The sequence below is a fragment of the Sapajus apella genome, unplaced genomic scaffold (genome assembly GCF_009761245.1).
Source record: "Sapajus apella isolate SASKATOON/1434 unplaced genomic scaffold, GSC_monkey_1.0 scaffold73, whole genome shotgun sequence".
Lineage (NCBI taxonomy): Eukaryota > Metazoa > Chordata > Mammalia > Primates > Cebidae > Sapajus > Sapajus apella.
The window spans coordinates 8,016,780-8,031,376 of record NW_022437013.1 but is presented as its reverse complement, the minus strand read 5'-3'; the positions used below and the strand labels follow the sequence as shown (position 1 = coordinate 8,031,376).

Sequence of the window (14,597 nt, the reverse complement as noted above, 5' to 3'; positions counted from 1 at the left end):
TTTTTTTTTTTTTTTTTTTTTTTTTTTTTTTTTTTTTTTTTTTTTTGAGACAGGGTCTCACTCTGTCACCCAGGCTGGAGTGTAATGGTGCGATCTTGGCTTACTGCAGCCTCGACCTCCTGGGCTCAAGCGATCCTCCCACCCCAGGCTCCCAAGTAACAGGGAGTTCAGGTGCGCACCACCATGCCAGGCTACTTTTTGTATTATTTGTAGAGATGGGGTTTTGCCATGTTGCCCAGGCTGGTCTTGAGCTCCTGAGCTCAAGTGGTCTGCCTGCCTTGGCCTCCCAAAGTGCTGGGATTATAGGTGTGCACATCACTCCCAGACTAGAAAGGTTAATCTAAATGAATATTTTAAATGCCAAGATTTAAGACAGGAGGTAATCTTAGAAATATCAATAAAGAACAAGTAACTATTCTTAGAGAAATCAGGGGAAGTGTCCCAGGAACTGGTAAACTATTCCAACACAACGGGTATTAAGTGATATCGTGTAAGGACATGACTTTTTAAATTGTATATATTTTAGGTGTACAACATAATGTTTTGATATACATATTTTCAGTAAAATGATTACTACAGTCAAGCTACTTAATATATTTATCATCTCAGGTAGTATCTTTTGTGTAGGTGGGGGGGAAGAGCACCTAAAATCTACTCTCTTAGAAGATTTCCAGTAATTGATATAATATTAACTATAGTTTTTGTGCTATACCTTAGATCTCTACATCTATTCATCCTAAATAACCCAAGTTTGTATCCTTTGACCTGCATCTCTTCATCTCTGACCTCACCTCTACTAACCACTATTCTTCTCTCTATTTCTACGTAACAGAAATTTTTTTAGGTTCCATATTTAAGAGAAGTCATACAGTATTTTTCTTTCTGTGTCTGGCATTTTCTCACTTAGCATAATGGAGGACATGAGTTTTTTTTTTTAACTGGAAGAAAGGGGCAGGCCCACTGATCTAAAGGAAATGAGAGGGGGACATAAAACAGGTGCCAACTGAGAAAACTATAGGGGAAGCAGTGTAATCGGGGAGATCCAGATTTCAGTTAGATTGAGAAGTTGAGAATATTCAAAGAGGCTTAAGAGATAAGGGATGATGTATTATGTATTCCAGAGGACCTAATGGAAAAGGTTCAAGATTTGATGAGGGGTAGAAAATGGAGACATCATAGGAGATATGAAGATCTATATGGTAGTTATGTGATAAGGAATGATTTGGGAGTCTAAGGCTTCTTGTGGTTATTGACAAATAGAATTTAAAAGTATAATAAATTTAGTTCTGGTGGTCTCAAGGCAGGTAGTGGTGTTGGGGCTATGATTATTTGGGGGAGAGGGTGAGTGCGAGTGGAGATATAGATGCCTGTAGATGAACGTTCTTACTACAGAGTGAGCTGAGCTTACTCTTGACTCCTGTGATGGAGAGGAGGCATGCATCTATTAACCATTTTTAAAAAGACAGGTGTGACAATATAGTACTGGATTGTTTCAAAATGGTAGCATTATCAAAACTCATCCATTAATTTAAAAACATGTATAGGGAAAATGTGGCACATGTACACTATGGAATATTATGCAGCCATCAAAAACGATGAGTTTGGGTCCTTTGTAGGGACATGGATGAACCTGGAAACCATCATTCTCAGCAAACTGACAGAAGAGCAGAAGATCAAACACCGCATGTTCTCACTCATAGGCGGGTGTTGAACAATGAGAACACATGGACACAGGGAGGGGAGCACTACACACTGGGGTCAGTTGGGGGGAAATAGGGGAGGGACGGTGGGAGGTGGGGGGCTGGGGAGAGATAACAAGGGGAGAAATGCCAGATGTAGGTGATGGGGAGAAAGGCAGCAAATCACACTGCCACGTGTGTACCTATGCAACAATTTTGCATGTTCTTCACATGTACCCCAAAACCTAAAATGCAATAAAGTAAATAAATGGGGGAAAAAAAAACATGACCTACTGGGGTTTTGCCCTAGTTTTTTTACAATGCATACCTCTATATTTTTATGCTTCAGAGGTAAATATTTTTATAATTTCAAACCAGAGATCTAATGCCTTTTTAAATTTTCCTATAGATTATCATTGTTCATGGGAGTTTTTATAAAATAGTATGCTGCAGTGAAAAAATATCTCATACATGTTTCCATAAACAATGGTAAATTTAACAACTGAAGCAATTCAGAATGAAATCTAGCCAAATTTTTTCTGTTAATCAAAATTTCCTGATATTGTTAAGTTTCAAATGGGAACTCAAATAGTTTTCTTTCCTAAGAATCAAATGTATAAGGAGTGGTTGCTGTATTTCTGTCAATGGAAATACTCTTACAATATCTAAAACCCATAAATAAATTAATTTAGAATATCTTCCAAAGTGTCAGTCCAAACCCTTCAGTGAAGCAGCTTCACTGAAATATCAGTAAATAGTTCTGGCCAAGTTACCTATAAGATATTTTTTACTTATTCTCCTCCTCTTGGTGATGAAGTGACAGTTCAAGAGGAAACTTAGAATGGACGACCTCCATGGAACACCTGCAATTTGGACTTCTCCTGTCAATTTTCAAACATCTTATAATATGATCATAGACATTCATCTGAGGAGCTGAGAAGCCTGTTAATCACTTACAAATTATAGGAATATGACCTTTCAGGAACCATCTTGTCATATAAATCTCTCATAAGAACAAGACAGGAAAGAAGAGATTTCAAACTCACAATAATAATCACTCAATAATGACTGCCCTAGTAAGTCAACTCTCTTACAACACATAGAGGACAATAAATGAAGGCCCATGAAAACAACTTGTAAGCGCTTTAACCTACATTTACCTCTCTTGAGGGAAGCCTTGAAGTAAATTCCCAGAGAGGGACTGAGTAGTTTTTACTACTAGCCTGAAGAGAAGCTGAAAGTAGGAAGAAGGGACCTCACTAATCTTAAATTATGGACTTTTTTTCCTGTTACTTTTTATTTATAAGGCCAGAAAGCAGATGTTTGAAATAAAGTTAATGATGGGTACTGGGGTAACTAGCTTCCAGCATTGGCACCCAATAATTCTCACCTCCAGATATTCTTCTTTTTGTGTAGTCCCCTCCCTATTGAGTAGGGATGACCTGTATAACCAATAATTTTTTTAAATAAAAAAGTGTAATTTATGAGGCTACATTCTAAAAAAGGCATTGCTTCTGCCTTGATCTTTTGGAGCCTTTACTCTGGGGAGACTACAGCTGTTGTGTCCTAAGGACACTCAAGCAACACTATGGAGAAGTCCATCTGGTGAAGACCTAAGGCCCCTTGCAAACAGCCATGTGAGTAAGCTATCTTAGAAGAAGATCCCCTAGTCCTAATCAAACCTTTAGATGTCTACAGCCACAGCCAATATCTTGACTACAATCTCATAATAGAGGCTAAGCCTGAACCATTTAGCTAAGCCATTCCGAAATTCCTGATCCATGAAAACATGTGGGATAATAAGCATTTGTTGTTGTTTTGAGTTATAAATTGGGGGGTATAATTTGTTATGCAATAATAGATAACAAGCAAACAATAAATAATAAGTGGACGGGCATAGTGGCTTACACTTGTAATCCCAGCACTTTGAGAGGCCGAGATGGGAGGATCACTTGAGCCCAGGAATTTGAGACCAGCCTGAGCAACATAGCAAGACCCTATCTCTACAAAAAAATTTTAAAAACTAGCCAGGTGTGGTGGTGCACACCTGTGGTCCCAGCCTCTCAGGACACTGATTCTGGAGGATTGCTGGAGCCCAGGAGGTCGTGGCTGCAGTGATCCATGATCACACCACTGCACTCCAGCTTGGGTGCCAGAGAGCCTGTCTCAAAAAATAAATAATTAATTTTTAAAAGTAACAGAACCAGAACCTAAACCTAAGTTTGATTCTAAAGGTTGCGCTCCCAAAAGATTAAAAGTTTCCCAGTGAATGTTTTAAGTTTTTCTTAGTTTACCTATTAAAATAACTTACTCTTTAAAACGAATTCAATTTGCACCCTGAGTAAAGAGAGGAACATCAATCCCTTTAAATTGTTTGGTCGTTGACATCATCCTATATTTACTAATATTTAACAAGTTAGGTATTGAGCGCAATCAGTTAGAGATCATTTAATATCCATGTCTGTATTCCAGGTGTTCATTTAAAGTATTGCTGAAGAAGTCTCATGCATGTTTCAGGTGTTGTTCTTCTATTAAGATTCTTCATTGAATCTTCTATCTTGCAAGATATTAATGTGTGCAATTCCACCTAATTTGTCTTTACTCTTGTCTCTCCTCTGAAACCATTGTAGTAGATAATTTTAATTTCCATCAAAAGAAAAATTAGTGTGTTGTTTCTGAATTGCCCTTCCCTAGAACAGCAAATGATTTTAAGAACCACTTTAAAGTTCTACCCAGAAATTGTATCTAAATTTTAAATGTCATAATTTTTTTCTTTCTCAATTGGCATTTTAACCCTGGAAAAGCAATATTTTGCCATGAAAATTCTAAACATTTCAGGCTAAAGAAACAAATATTTGTATCTCTTCTTCAAGGTGACATGAGTTAACAGGAGACATTAAAGAACATCTCAACTTGACTATCAGACCTCAGTATTAGAGTAAAAATGGGGCTTTCTTTGTCAAATAGAATGCTTATTTACTTTGAGGCAAAGCACCTATAACTACCGTGTGAGAACCATACTTCTCTCACTTGTAGTGTCTCTAATTATGAAGATTTGAATTTTCAAAATATAAATTAGGAGGCAATTCTTTGTTGAAAGAAAATGTTAACCATAGTATTTAGATAGTAGCACCTGTAGAGCTCTATTTACAAATCTTTATTTATATACAGTTTTAATAAATTAAAATATTTATTTAACAAACTAATTAATAAATAAATTCATGTCTGTATTGCTCCAAATACATTATATTGCAAAAACACAATTGCCTACTTTAAGCTTCTTAAAGAAATCTCAATTTGTTGCATTATTTATTTGATATGTATTTCCCTCATAACTTGCTGCTTTCCCTCTGGCCATTAGAGCCATGAATTCACCAGATGTCTAATATTTCAAGTCTTCCAGCTCATTTTAGAGAAAGCTTCATAATTTACCTGAACCTTAGGGTGCATTTTCTTCATTTCTTTGTTTTTGGAAACCATATGGCATGCTATCTCATATACAGACATCAACTTCCATCAGAAAGAGAAAGCATATAGAGTAAGAGATAGGCTTTGTGTTGTGGTAAAAATACACATAGTATAAAATTTACTATTAGTGACATTTAGTATATTCACGATATTGTGCAACCATCACCAATATCTAATTCCAGAACATTTTAATCAACCCTAAAGGAAACCCCATACCCATTAAGCAGTTACTTCCCTCTTCTACATTTCCCCACGCCCCAGCAACCACCAATCTACTTTCTGTCTGTATAGATTTGCCTATCATGGGCGGGGCACGGTGACTCACGCCTGTAATCCCAGCACTTTGGAAGGCTGAGGCAGGTGGATCACGAGGTCAGGAGATTGAGACCATCCTGGCTAACACAGTGAAACCCTGTATCTATTAAAGATACAAAAAGTTAGCCAGGCGTGGTGGCACACGCCTGTAGTCCCAGCTACGTTGGAGGCTGACCCAGGAGAATCGCTTGAACCTGGGAAGCAGATATTGCAGTGAGCCGAGATTGCACCACCGCACTCCAGCCTGGGTGACAGAGTGAGACTCTGTCTCAAAAAACAAAACAAAAAAAATTGCCTGTTGTGGACATTTCATATAAGTAGAATCCTATAATATGTGACATTTTATCCCTCGTTTCTTTCATTTAGCATAATGTTTTCAAGATTCATCCATATAAAAGTACTTTTTTCCTTTTTATGGCTGAATAATATTCCATTGTATGGATACAACACATTTTGTTTTTCCATTCATCAGTTGATACACATTTGGTTTGCTTACACCTTTTGGCTATTATGAATAGGGCTACTATAAGCAAAAACATTATGTACATGTTTTTGTTTGAAAACCTGTTTTCAGCGCTCTTGGATATATACCCAGGAGTGGAATTGCTGGGTCATGTGGTAATTTGAGATGTGACATTTAAAGTGAAATCTTACTAAACCAATCAGTAGTCTTTTTGGGGAGATGGGAGACATAATGTTATTTCTCTTTTGTTTTGATAACATAACACGTGAACTCCCACACCTCCCTCGAAAATGTGGTAGGGAAATTTATATCAGAAGACTATAAGATGGCATCACCAAGTTACCCAACATGAGAACTAAACATTTTTATACAAATTGCCAACTGATATAAAGGCAGTAGAAGGTCCCCAACTCTAACAGGCGTACTGCTGTGTACCTTCAGAGAATGAAGGTTACAGGCAAGTAACCAAAGTGTTTCTGTATAGCTTTGGAGCCAGAAACCTTAGTCAGATTACAGGAGGTTGCCCTTGGGCCGCTCACTAAATTTCTCTGTTGTAGTTTCTCCATCTGTAAAATGGGGATAATAATCTCTGCTTCCCAAGATTGACATAAAGATAGGGGATAGCCTGGCACATAGTTGGCACTTAATAAATATTAATTATCTTCTCCCCATGTATTATTACATTCTTCAAATTAATTGTTCTCTGAGATAACAGTATTTTTCTTCTGATTTTTTCTCTCAGGCTAAAATTAAACTGCCAAATACAAACCCTACTGATATTCAAATTGATATCCAGGAAACAATCCTTGACCTTCGTACTCCTCAGAAGTGAGTAAAACTTAGAACTGGAATAGTGTATTACAATATTGAGTCTTCAGTTAATATTACATTTTAAAATATACATAGTTATTTTGTATCACCCCAAAGTCTGAAGAAAAGTGGAAAATTTTGTTAATCATTCAGATATTTGATCTATATAATATAAAAATAAATATGTTTGGAAATACTTGAGCTTTTTTCTACTTTGCATCCATACATTTGGAGTGGGTTAATGATATCAAAACACAATTCTTGACATCCAGATACAGTTTATCTATCAGAAGAAATAACTAGAAGCGAAAACACCATTAAGTTGTAAGTCTTACATACAGTTTTTGTGCATTAATTACATAAGAGAAGCAATATCTTTACACTTTTGTCATTTTGTGGGGCTCTAAGGTTAAATTTGATTGTGTTCATCTAAGTCAACAAAAAGGTCTTTCCATCAATTACTTAAAACAAAAATTCTATAAACGTCTAATTTTTTTACCAGATCCTCAGTCTGTGTGAATACATTTAGAAATAATACAGAAAATCATGAAATAATTCAGTTATTTCATGATGTTTCAAAATAGATTTTTATTACATAGGTTTAAATCATGTTCAAACATAACTCAGTAACATTATTTTGAAACATGGGCAGATCAGTCCTGTTTCTCAAAACTAACTCTATAAAGAGGGAATTGATGGAACCTGGCGTGTGTTAGGTAAAGTATCTAAATACCTCACTGCTTTGTGCACATCTCATCTGGACATAGAGGAGTGAACACATATTGGATCATTGCAGTGGTCCTATCTCTGTAACTCATGAACACTTCAAACTGGATTTGGGAGGCAGGCAGTTGCTGGCACATTTCCTTCCATTATCAGTACCTATAATTCTCCTTTGTTGAGCTTAGGACTTCAAGAAAAGGACAAGAAGATCCCTCCTACAGGAGATTCCTATGTATAAACAACCCAATATGCATATGTAGCTTAATCTTGGCTTCTGTAGTAAATGCATTTAACCCAAAATGGTCTACGGATAAGTATATATCAAATATTTTCCCATTATTTACATCATTTCAAAAATGTATCCTCACAGAACAATCATCTCATGTTATAAAAATTATATACACAGCTGGGCGTGGTGACTTATGCCTGTAATCCCACAAGAGAATCGCTTCAACCCAGGAGGTAGAGGTTGCAGTGAGCTGAGATTGTACCACAGCCTGGGCAACAGAGCAAGACTCTGTCTTAAAATAACATATATATATACATACACACACACACATATATACATATATATGTATACATATATACATATATATGTATATATGTGTGTATTGTATATATATGTGTGTATATATACATAGATATGCATATAAGTATATATATACATATACACACATATATATACATATTTACTGTTTCTGCTGTTTACTTCAAGGAGTATTGTACCCTTTTTGTTGCATTTTATACATGAATTTACTGTTCCACATAACCTTTGCAAGGAAAGTTGCTTAAATGAACACTCAATTTTCCATGATATTTGCAAGCTTGTTAAAAGCACACACATATCTATACACCATGCAGTTAATTTCCGTTTCCTTAGCACTTCTCACTATCTGTGAGACTTTCATTTAGTAGGTTCTGATAGATATCTATAATGACATGACAGCCATAGCAACTACCTAAAGATTGATGGAAACCGCAGAAATAGTGAATATAATTTTTATAACATGAGATGTTTGTTCTGTGAGAATACATTATGGGTTAAATGTACTTTTCCACATAGAACATGGGCTACACTAGGTCATTAGATCATAGTGTACTTATATATTAAATGCTCAGTGCAGAGAGGTACCATCGCTTAAGAAAACCTGCTTAACTAAGAAGACAGAAGATAGAATTAAGGTTTTATCATGTTTCCTAAATACTTGAGAATCCTTTAGAGCCATGCTATTCTCTGAAATTACATTATCAGAAATGTGTCTTGTTTTTGAGTTTATTGATATTCATATCTACTTTCTTTAGTTTCCAACTTTGATATCATATAATGCTATGTCTATCCAATCTAAGAAAGATTTGAGAGGGCATTCTGCTCTTGTATCTATAAGACAGAAACAAGTGAATTTATTTTAACTGAATCGACCGGTGGTTTCAGTCAATTGCATTCAAATTATTAATAAAACCCGGGTATTTAGCATTATATAACCAAAATAAATAAAGCAGTTTACCGAATTATTCACTGTTTTCAATTGGCTGTTTTTGTTTTAGCATGTAGATTCCCAACATGGAGTAAATGGAGAGGAGGAAAGACGGGGAAAATTGGATAATTTACCAGGATCTCTTGACTTAAGTCTTCATATGAGATTTCATTATTTTTCTAAGTGAATGCTAAGAATTTCATAAATGAATACCTTGAATGTGATAATAAAAACACATTCTAAAGACAAATGTAAACTAATTTTTGGTTGAGTGCTGCTTTAGATTATTCACACATTTGCTGTGCTCCTTTAGTTCAGTTTGGGTGTTGACTGATTTTCACAGACTGATACCTAAAAAATAAGTTTCCTAAATGAAATAGTTGAATTGCAGCTCAGTAACCATTTCTGCACTTTCTTTGAAAATAGTCATGTCTCCTTCAGGAAACCTTAAAAAGGTTTTTAATCGAGATATGTAAATCAAATAATTTTGTTAATTATATAAGATAAAAATTGCATTATGTGAATATGCTGGGAACCAGGATGTTCTTTGCTTAAATCTCTTGTGAGCAACATCAACTTAAACTCTCTAATATAAATATAAGCATTTAAGTCTCTAAACTTGAGTTCACTGTAGAGATAATTTTTTTGCATTTACATTCATATAGTATTGTTTGCATTTAATTTCTGATGAAAATTAACACCGGACGAATATTTGATCACTGCCTAGACTGTAACTTCTTAAAATGCAAATACATTATCAATGTAGAAGTAGAGGTATTGGGATTAAATGTTTGTTCATATGTTATAATACTAATCTATGGTAATTTTTCAAATGTTATTTTGTGGTGACCTGAATACTTGCTTCATTTCTTTACTCACTCATTCATTTATTTATTCACTCAACATTTATAAAGTCTTCCACTAGACACTAAGGGAGCACCGAGATACAATACATTTCTGTCCTTCAATGAATTGTACATGGATAACTATTTGTAGAATTTTTATTTTGTTTAAATGTAAATCTCAGTATAGATAATAAGACAGTAAAACAGATGATGAAAATACTTCCCTTCTCCTAAGAGCCTAAATCAGTTGTACAGTTCTACTCTTCAACATTTTATTATGTTAAGCCATACTACTTAGAACTAGACAGAAATGGAGGCATAGATGGATCATTCCAATGGCCACTAACTGTCTCTTTTGAATTTATTTCTCTCTGGACAGAGAAGTGCACATTATCATTGGAACTCCTTCTTTAGCTGATTTATAGTTGTCTTTTAGTGCAATGAAGCTATGTACTAAGCTTTGCTTTCTTTTTAAAGTGAATATATTATCATTTATAAAATAAAGTATAAAGGAAATCTAAGTCTAGCACAACATATATTGTAAAAAGCTTTAAAGATGGACTCTAAATGGTTTTTGTACTCACTTTTTTTTTTCTGAGATGCCAAATATCACAGTCTACATTATAATGCACTGCCACTTAATGGCAATGTTTTTAGGTGAAGTGTTTCTCCTACCCCACATGGAATGGAGTAAGAGTCACAGAAAATTTCTCCTTTAGGTTCCATAAATGTGTAATAAATACCTTTAAAGAACCCAGTCTTCTGAACTCAGGTTTTTCCAAAGGAATAAAGAAGGAATTAATTTTCAAAGGTTTTGTTTTCAAATACATACTAGTTTTTAGTTCAAGAACCCAATAAGTGCCCCTAAAAATACCATATTCCTTTACTTATTTGGATATTATACCTTCTAAATGATTCATGACTTTAAAAGAGCATTCTGTCCACCTTTTATAGAGATACTCAGACCTTCTCTACTGAAAATGTGAAGTAACAAGTGTTTCATGAATTTAATTTTCTTCTTAAAACCAGCATGTGCTGACCCCATGCATAATTTAGATTCATGCCAACACAGCAGAATTATGGATGTCTCATCCCAGCAATGCATCTAAAACATACAACTATCCACCAACTGAATCATAAACCACAAAATAAACCTAGCAATCTATCACAGGGAATTTTTGTCAATGTGTAGTAGAAAGAATCAGAAGCAAGGAGAGAGAAACATGTTCATTGATTTGGTATTGAAATCTTTCCTAGTCTCAGTTTCAAAAACTACACCTGTGGTAGAGACTCTGCTTACAGCTGTGTTAGCAGAAGTGTTATAGAGCCATTCCAATTTTCATATTTGTATCAGTCGGCCACATTCCAAGTATGAGTGGCAATAAATCTGTCCAGCAAACTTAAAAGTTGCATGGCTCTATTTCTATACCTGTAAACATAAGCTGAGAATATGCCCAATGAAGTCAATTAGGAAAAAAATAGGGGAGCCAAAACAACTGCTTGGATTTTTAAGTCCAAAAAACTGGTATACTGTTTGCATTATTTAGGCATACTTTTGATCCAATATTTACACTATCTAAATATTGGGGTTTGTTTTTTTGTTGTTGTTGTTTCTAACATTCTAGTGGCATACGTTGTTTTCTATTGTCTTATCGGAAGTGATATATCATTTAAGGAAGCTAATTCTAAGTTTTTATGTTGTTGTTGGTTTTTTAGGAAGCTGTTGATAACTCTTCCTGCACCAGTAGAATGTGCCAGTGCCAAAGGATTCTATATCTCAGAGACTGAAACTCTTGAAATCATCATGATTATGAAAAGAGAGTTAGAGATTGCTAATTTCTAATTTCTTCTGAAACTGCATGTAAAAGCTAAAAAGTGGCAAAATGGCATTGGTAACAATTAAAAAACTTAAAAAAAGTTTTCTATATTTTCTTTATTCTGACATATTTTGGAAAGGGACAAAATTCAATTCTAGTGATATTGTGTCCATTTACAGTCATTTCTGTTACTCCGTTAGGAAATATGTCTTCTTGGCCGGGCACAGTGGCTCACACCTGTAATCCCAGAACTTTGGGAGGCCAAGGCAGGTGGATCACATGAGATCAAGAGTTCGAGACCAGCCTGGTAAACATGGTGAAACCCCATCTCTACTAAAAATACAAAAATTAACTGGGCATGGTGGCGGGCGCCTGTAATCCCAGCTACTCTGTCTCAAAAAACAATAAAAAATAGGAAATATGTTTTCTCATGCAAATAAACTATTCCATTTTTATAGTGATAGCTAAGTAGAATATTTACAGGTTAAAAATTAGAATATTACATGATCAATTACATAATTGAAACACGATCATGAAATGGTCGGTCCACTCATTTCAGCAGTCTGAAAAATTTATGCTTATTATTTATACTTACACTGTGATACAATCAGCTGCATAGAAATCAGTCATTATTATTACCAGAGAAATTTATTTGGTTGCTTTTTCGTTGATTTAATCAATTGATTTACAGTGTTCTCTGTTTAGGCTCTCACTATTGTTTTGGAATATACAGGTAACAAATAGTTTGATGTACCATACTAGCAACTTGTTTACTTGAGTAAGAAATACTTTTGAGCATACAGATTATTTGGCTTCTTCAGTTGTACTTTTAATGCTTAGATATAGTTAGGTTAAAAACATTTTTTATGTGCATAATTATTAACACTGCCTTTTTGGTTACTGTGTTTATATTTAGTCAGTTGAAATCCTTGACTTTAAAAGAAATATAAAGAAAAGTTTGGCACATTTACAAATCCTGTTTGTTCTCATTTTCTATCTTTCTTTGTAATTAGACATATCTGTTTTTAGGAATTGTCTCAATGTTCCCTGCCTCTTCTATACTGTATTGCATATGTTTATTTCAGAATTATTTATGAATAAATTATAAAGCTTGTGTGACTTGACTTCATACATTATTATAGAACTGTGGAGTTATCAAGGAGTAAAGCTTGAAAAGATGAACATGAAAAGATGCTCATCACTTCTATGTGAACTATTAAGGGAATAAATAGCAGATTTTTTTAGAGTTAATTATATATGTACAACTACCAAGCATCTAGTTTGTGACTAGAAGAAATGGTGAAATAGAATGAAAAGACTGAGATTTTGGGGAAAATATGGTTGCATTAACACACTAAGCTCTTACAGAGAATTTGACATTAAGCTACCAACATGACTTTCTTCTCTGGGGGGAAGAGTTGAGGGAGGGATTAACTGAAAGGAAGCTAGAGTCTGTGAACTTAAGTCCATGATTTTACACGACCTAAAGAGTGTCCTACTTTGCTTTTTTAACATTTTTTTTAAAGTTTATATTTTAAGAATTTAAGTTTATGTCCCAAATTTAAGCTATGAGGCAAGTCTAAGCAGTAACTGTATTAGTAAGGGATCTGCAGAAAGACAGAATCAATAGGATATATAGAGAAAGACATATGGAAGGGAATTTATTAGGGAGATTGGCTTACCCAATTATGGAGGCTGAGAAGTCCTGCAACAAGCTGTCTGCAGCTGGAGACCCTGGGATGCTGGTAGTGGCTCAGTCTAAGTTCACAGGCTTCAGAACCAGGGAAGCCAGTGGTGTAACTCTCGGTCCAAGGTCAAAACCCTGAAAACTGGAGGGGTTGAGGAGGGGAGGTGCTTGTGTCCAAAGGCTGGGAGCCTGGTGCTGTTGTCCAAGGACAGGAGAGGAAGAGTGTATCTCAGGTCCAGCAAGATAGATGAACACATTTGCCTTTTCTCTGTTTTTGTTCTCTCTGGACCCCCAGCAATTTGGATGGTGCTCACCTACACTGAGGGCAGATCTTCCCCACCTAGTCCACTCAAACTCACATGCTAATAATCTCCGTTGGAAACATCCTCACAGACATATCCAAAAATAACATTTTACCAAGTTTCTAAGCATTTTGTAATCCCGTCAAGTAGACACCTAAAATTATCCATCACAGTAACCAGTATTTTTTTCTTCTTTAGAGAGCAACAGTAAGTTGGTGGAAAATCTTTTTCCTATGTACTGGCCCTAATTACAAAGATTATTTGTACTGGCCGTAATTACAAAGATTATTCTTACCCAAGTTGACTAAATGTGTACAAGTTGTTCACAGAAGAAAAGATAGAGCCTATCCAAGCCAACTTGAATTGGGCTTTGGTTATGTGGTGCAGTAACAATTATACAATGAAACAGCTTGGAGAACAATGAAATGCGATCCAGTGACTTTTACCCATCTAGAAATCATCCTACCTCACTGTCCTTGGCTTCAGAAGTAACAACTACAATAGTTATTTTGTTGTTTTGTTTTCAAGATAATTCACAGTGCTTTCTTTCCTTAAAGAGGAATAGTTCACTAAAGCAAATGGGGAAAAGAGAATACAAAAGGAAATGTACTTTGTCAGCATTTATTACTGAATCTTAGCCATTACCAGGAGAACTGGAAGTTAAGGCACAATTGTGGCTTGCTATAGGCTACATACACATCTCCTTCATGAACTCCTTTATCTCATTTTTTATTCCATAATCTCCAGTAACATTTGTGGGGATTCAGTAATTCATTTATTTATTCATTCACTAATTTATGCATTCTTTCAACAAATATCCACTGAGCACTCACCACATGCTTAGCACTGTACTGGGTGCTAGGCATACAACAGCAAACCAGATGTGATTCCTGCTCTCATGAAGCAGACAGTGTAGCAAGGGAGACAAACAATAACCAAATAAACACACAAATATCTATGTTCAAATTATAATTGCTGCTATGAAGAAAAAGAACAGTACCTAGAGAATATCA

The 14,597-nt window shown here is 35.2% G+C and overlaps 1 protein-coding gene across 1 annotated transcript in view; it reads left to right on the top strand.

The window, feature by feature from the left end:
- DNAAF6 (dynein axonemal assembly factor 6) overlaps window positions 1-11,688 on the top strand; it is a 39,495-nt gene extending 27,807 nt beyond the window's left edge. The window contains exons 6-7 of the mRNA XM_032250967.1: window positions 6,668-6,753; window positions 11,495-11,688. Coding sequence (XP_032106858.1) covers window positions 6,668-6,753; window positions 11,495-11,621 — 213 coding nt within the window. The 3' untranslated portion in view covers window positions 11,622-11,688. The remainder of the gene's footprint in view (window positions 1-6,667; window positions 6,754-11,494) is intronic.
- Window positions 11,689-14,597: the final 2,909 nt, after the last annotated feature.